The sequence below is a fragment of the Solanum dulcamara genome, chromosome 2, assembly GCF_947179165.1.
Source record: "Solanum dulcamara chromosome 2, daSolDulc1.2, whole genome shotgun sequence".
Classification (NCBI taxonomy): Eukaryota; Viridiplantae; Streptophyta; class Magnoliopsida; order Solanales; family Solanaceae; genus Solanum; species Solanum dulcamara.
The window spans coordinates 59,367,425-59,373,020 of record NC_077238.1 but is presented as its reverse complement, the minus strand read 5'-3'; the positions used below and the strand labels follow the sequence as shown (position 1 = coordinate 59,373,020).

The 5,596-nt window shown below is 34.8% G+C and overlaps 1 protein-coding gene across 1 annotated transcript; it reads left to right on the top strand.

Annotated features, from left to right (window-relative positions):
- The first annotated feature begins 1,450 nt into the window (after nt 1-1,450).
- LOC129880598 (pollen receptor-like kinase 3) lies at nt 1,451-4,361 on the top strand. The gene is made up of 2 exons (XM_055954687.1): nt 1,451-2,970; nt 3,509-4,361. The coding sequence occupies exons 1-2, from the start codon at nt 1,695-1,697 to the stop codon at nt 4,075-4,077; spliced, it is 1,845 nt and encodes a 614-aa protein (XP_055810662.1). The 5' UTR covers nt 1,451-1,694; the 3' UTR covers nt 4,078-4,361.
- The last annotated feature ends 1,235 nt before the right edge of the window (nt 4,362-5,596 follow it).

Here is a 5,596-nt window from a genome sequence, read left to right as displayed (position 1 = left end):
TATGATTCAGATATATGGACAGTTTTATACCTCTGAGCATTAATATGTATTTATGTATTTTGGGAGGACTATTTAGCACCGAGTGGACTTCAGGGATGAAGGTTCCCGTTTAGCATCCGTGGAACTTTAGTTGCAACCCCTAAGTCCCATAACTACGTCCCACCGTAGGAATTGAGTGTATGACTTGGTCGAATAAGCTATCGAGTGTCAGTCGCGCCTCTCCTGTTTTGTAGCGTGACATTGATACATTATGATTCATTTTTATTGATTTCTTTGAAGGAAATAACAATTAAAGTATCTTTTTGTAAAGTATGTGATTACTATGTGGTTGCCTCTTTGATAGAAAAATATCTAGGTATTAATAGTGAATCTCCCTGAAGGAGGTGTTTAAAAATACTAATATTTAAAACTTAATATTTATTTTTCGTCATTTGTAAATGTAAAATTATCTTTAACTGTCCATGTATTTACTATTTATTCCATGACATTAGCAGTGTCTAACTAAATTTTCTTTCATGCTACTAGCAATATGCAACTAGTACAAAATTAATAATTAAGTGCTTCAAAAAAAGCTAATTGTTTATCTACAAGTATCATAACACTATCAGTGTCCAAATAATATTTAATTGTCGTAAATAAATTGAAGTCATTCAAAGAGCTTATACACGATAACACAATTTATGCTAAGATCGTAATTTAAAAAATTGTTACTATCAAAATTCATGTAGTAAATATGAAGTTTACTAGCAATAAAACTGATTATCATATTGAGACTGCAAATAGAAATGGTTACTAGCAATAAAATGCTCAGCTAATTTGTGAGTTGTACCATGCCTTTTTAGATCATTGTGTGTTATGCTACCATTCCTTATAAGATGAAGTGACACACAGTATTAGGGATCATTGGGTATAACTGGTTAGAATTATACAGATATTAATAATATAGGAATTAGTTATGAGTAAATTTATATATGATTTTATGTAGGTATTAGTTAAGTAGTTATTAGTTATTCATGTATTAGTTATTCCACCTTCTATTATGTATAAACTAATGCATAGATTCCCTCATAACTTATAAATGTATTAGTTATATGAATTTCTAAATTGTCAATCAAACATCGCATTAATTTTATACAGAATAACTTATTTGCTATCTAACTAGCAAACGTTGTTGGAATAATAATTCAAAGTTGGAGTAGATATCTTATGTTGTTTAGGATTTGCTATTTGCTATTTATTTAATTTATGTCTAGTTAGATTTTGTTTGTCATAGTTTATATAGAAATAAATTTTTTAATATTAATTTAATTTAATTTTTTACTATTATAAATAAGAATGTTGTATATAAAATATTTTTCTTCAAACATATTATAAGTTATATAAAAATTAATGTATGAATAACTTTTTTCTTATCCAACCACCAAATCCAAAATAGGGTATAAATGTCAATTTTTTCCCATTCAGCTAGAAAGCCTCTTCTCCGTTGACAAGGTCAATGCAAGGTCCACCTCTCTTTCAATCCAACATTCTGAATCTGTTTTCAGACAACATTCTGTCCGGCAGAAATCTTTGTCAAATTACACCATCCACCTTAATCCCAACAAAAAACACATGAACATGACACACCTCCCAAGAAAAGAATCAGAGAAATTCTCTCTTTCTCTGGAGAGCGGCTCGTTGTTTCTCCACAAAAAATGGCCGCTGTCCTCTTCCCCCACCACCTTATTTCCTTATTTGTTTTCTTACTTTTTCTATCCCATCCAATTCCTTGTGTTTCCATCGGAGATGATGAAGTCCTTCTTGAATTTAAAGAATTGTTATTAAATACCTCATCTCTTGATTCCTCATGGAAAAAAGGAACAAATCCTTGTGATAATAATAAGAAATGGTTTGGTGTTCAATGTGATAGTAAAAATGTTATCCAAGGCCTAATTCTTGGTGGGGTTGGCCTGTCAGGGAATCTTGATGTTGATGTACTAGTTAGCCTTCAAGGCCTTAGAGTTATAAATCTTGCAAACAACTCTTTCTCAGGATCAATTCCTGAATTCTTTAGGCTTGGTGCTCTCAAGTCTCTATTCATTGATGGAAACCAGTTTACTGGAGAGATCCCAGGAGATTTCTTCTCCAAAATGGGATCTCTCAGGAAAATATGGTTTTCGCGGAACAAGTTTTCAGGGAAAATTCCAGATTCTTTAGTCAGTTTGAAATATCTTTTAGAACTCCACCTGGAGAATAATGAATTTACAGGACCTGTTCCATCTTTGTCACAGGGTAATCTGGCATCGATAAGCTTCTCAAACAATAAATTACAAGGTTTAATCCCGGAAAGTTTGTCAAAGTTTGGTTCGGAACCTTTTCAAGGAAATCCAGATCTATGTGGAAATCAAATAGGGAGGGAGTGCAAGGCTGCAGCCTCTGGTGAAATGTCTGAAGGTTCTGGCAGTAGAAAATGGATAATTATAGGCTTAGTGGTTGTTTTGTTATTGGTGGCTATATTATTTAAGGCAAAGCGCAGGGATGATCAATTTGAAAAGCTTGAAAAAGAGAACCTTGATGAGGCTGTGAAGGTGCACCTTAACAAGAGAAGCTTGAGCACGCGTACCTCTATGCCTTCATCAAGGAAGGGACGCGCAAGAAGTGGCAGCGATATGGGTGATCTGGTGGTGGTAAATGAAAAAAAAGGTATATTTGGGATGCCTGATTTGATGAAGGCAGCAGCTGAAGTCCTTGGGAATGGAGGATTGGGGTCAGCTTACAAGGCAGTATTGGGAAATGGAGTGTCCGTCGTGGTGAAGAGGTTGAGGGAAACAAATAAATTTAATAAGGAAAGTTTTGACGCAGAGATCAGACGACTTGCCAGGTTAAGGCACAGGAACATATTGCAACCATTAGCGTACCATTACAGGAAAGAGGAGAAGCTGGTGGTGTCTGAATACATTCCCAAAGGCAGCCTGTTGTACCTATTACATGGTATGGACATTTCTTCTTTGACTCTGTCTAATCTTTAATGGTAAAGGAGTCCATTAAAACAGACCATTTATTATTGTGTAAAACTTAATGCCAGTTTCTTTTTTCATGTGCATAAGTAGAGATTATTTCTTGATAAGACATCATTTACATTTATCAGATAGTCTGCTAATCATTCCCTTGAAATTGCTCTTTTTAATATCTCGGGATTACATAATTCATAAAAATGCTCTTAGATAGCCCGAAAACATTTCCATTTTTGTCATTGATCCCCACCCCCGTAAAAGAAAATTAAAAAGATAGAAAGAGTGAAAGTTTACATGTATGAACAATTTATGAAAGAGGGCGACTTTAGCTGTTTGAATAATTGCAGCTGTTTATGAAGTTCCATAACTTTGTTGAATTGGTGATCTCTAATATGCCTGGAGGTACTATTCACATTATATATTAAACATGCCACTTTGGGAGCTGCTTCTGTCAATATTATAAACTCTTCATGGGGTTTATTTTTATCTTTTGAGATGTTATCCAAAATTTCCAGGTGATCGGGGGATAGCACATGCTCAGCTAAATTGGCCTACTCGCATTAAAATCATCCAAGGAGTTGCCAGTGGAATGAAATTTCTTCATTCAGAGTTTTCATCATATGATGTACCTCATGGGAACCTTAAGTCTAGCAACATTCTTCTTTCTGCAAATTATGAACCTCTTCTCACAGATTATGCCTTTTATCCACTACTCAACAATTCGCAAGCTGTCCAATCTCTTTTTGCTTATAAATCCCCAGAAGCCATACTAAACCAACAAATCACTCCAAAAAGTGATGTATATTGTCTTGGAATTGTAATTCTTGAAATTCTTACTGGGAAATTCCCATCACAATATCTCAGCAACCAAAAGTGTGGAACCGACGTTGCAGAATGGGTGCGGTCAGCAATTGAAGAGAATAGAGTATCAGAATTGATTGATCCAGAGATAGCAACAGCAAAGGATTACCTTGAAATGATGGAAAAGTTCCTTCATATAGGAGCTGCATGCACTGAGAGCGACCATGATAAGAGAATCGACATGAAGGAAACCATAAGGAGGATAGAAGAGCTACAAATTTAACATAGTGATTGGTTAGACGACCATGAGGTTCAATTTATGGTAGGGAGAAGGAAAAATAAGTACAGAAAGCTGTTTTAGCTCTCCAACTAATGATCAACGCACGAGCTCTACAGTAGAGTCTTAAAAAGGGCATGTTACGAAAGAATGTGGGCATTTTCCGTTCCCTGAGATGAATGCTGTCTACAGTTCGTTTGTTGGCCAAAAGGATTTTCTGTAAAAGTATAAAATTAAGACTGCTAGATATTCAAAACTCAGATATAGGAGCATGAATGGATCTTTCATTATGCGTTTTATACGTTACATGGACCCTTCATTTGATTTGACTTGCTTGTATCGATCTGGTGTGACATGGGCACGGATACTCTGTGAGGATTCTTCAAAATGCACTAAATGTTAGTAGAAAAATGTAAGTACCCATATGAAAAATTACGCAAACTCCTATCGGATATCATTCGTGAGACCATGTAACATAATGCATTTTCAAATTTTCTCTCTATAGTTCATTGTTTTCAGATTACCAAGCAAATACTCTCTATGTACAACTTCTGTCTTATGCTTCCATGTAATGTATCTCTATAAATTGAATAGTGTGAAATTAATTCTACCTATAGTCATGTTGTCTAATGCAAAGAATATATATTAAATACGTTACAGAGGAGATGAACATACATATCCATTCTCTGTTAATTGTAATGTAATGGCCTTTAATGTCATTACATTCACAATCCGTTTCTCAAAATTAACTCTCCTCTTCACAAATCCTCCTCTTGCAAATCCTATATAAAGAAGTGTTTTTGGTGAACATATGACACACCAAAAAGAAGAAAACATATTCCTCCTTTCTTCTTTTTCAATTATTTTCTGGGCAATTGATTTTGGGCAACCTCCAAACTTTCAGCCACGAGCGTATGTGTTTAAAAGTAACTGCGGAACCTTGGGGAGCGACCGGCTACAACGATTTTCATCTCTATTGGACCGAAATCGCTTTTAACGCAGTGGCTAATCACGACACAGTGTTTGTAATAAGTTATTTACTATTTTATAATTATTGTCCGGTATCAATGTTGCAGTATTTTTCCAACAAATAGAACATGGACGGAAGGACTGTTAAAATAACAAAAGTGACTAGACCAAGGGTATATGTAAAGACTACCATCTCTGCTGCATCAAAAGAAGCTCATCCTTTATAAGATCTGCTAAAATATCCAATTTTAAAAGTACAACTTTATTTTTCTCTCCTCGTGGAATCTGCATGAAGTGTGCCAAGTCCCACAAAAATACAATCATTGGAAAAGCACAAGCCATGGAAAAAATTCCAGTCCCATCAGAACAGGAGCTGTGAATGGAAGTTTATTCTTGTCAACTATTTCCTATCGCGCAGTGGAAAATTATTCACCTCTACTGTTAGGATCAAGAACACAGGTAGTGCAGAATTTATCCAAATGATGTTATAATTACAATAGCAAAAACAATAGTAAATTGATAATAACAAAAGTAAAACAAATAAAGAAGACACAAA

Excerpts from the sequence above, each read along its gene's own strand:
- LOC129880598 (XM_055954687.1), top strand. The coding sequence starts at position 1,695 with ATGGCCGCTGTCCTCTTCCCCCACCACCTTATTTCCTTATTTGTTTTC. Across the intron at positions 2,971-3,508 it reads CCTGTTGTACCTATTACATG|GTGATCGGGGGATAGCACAT; the intron begins GTATGGACATTT and ends CAAAATTTCCAG.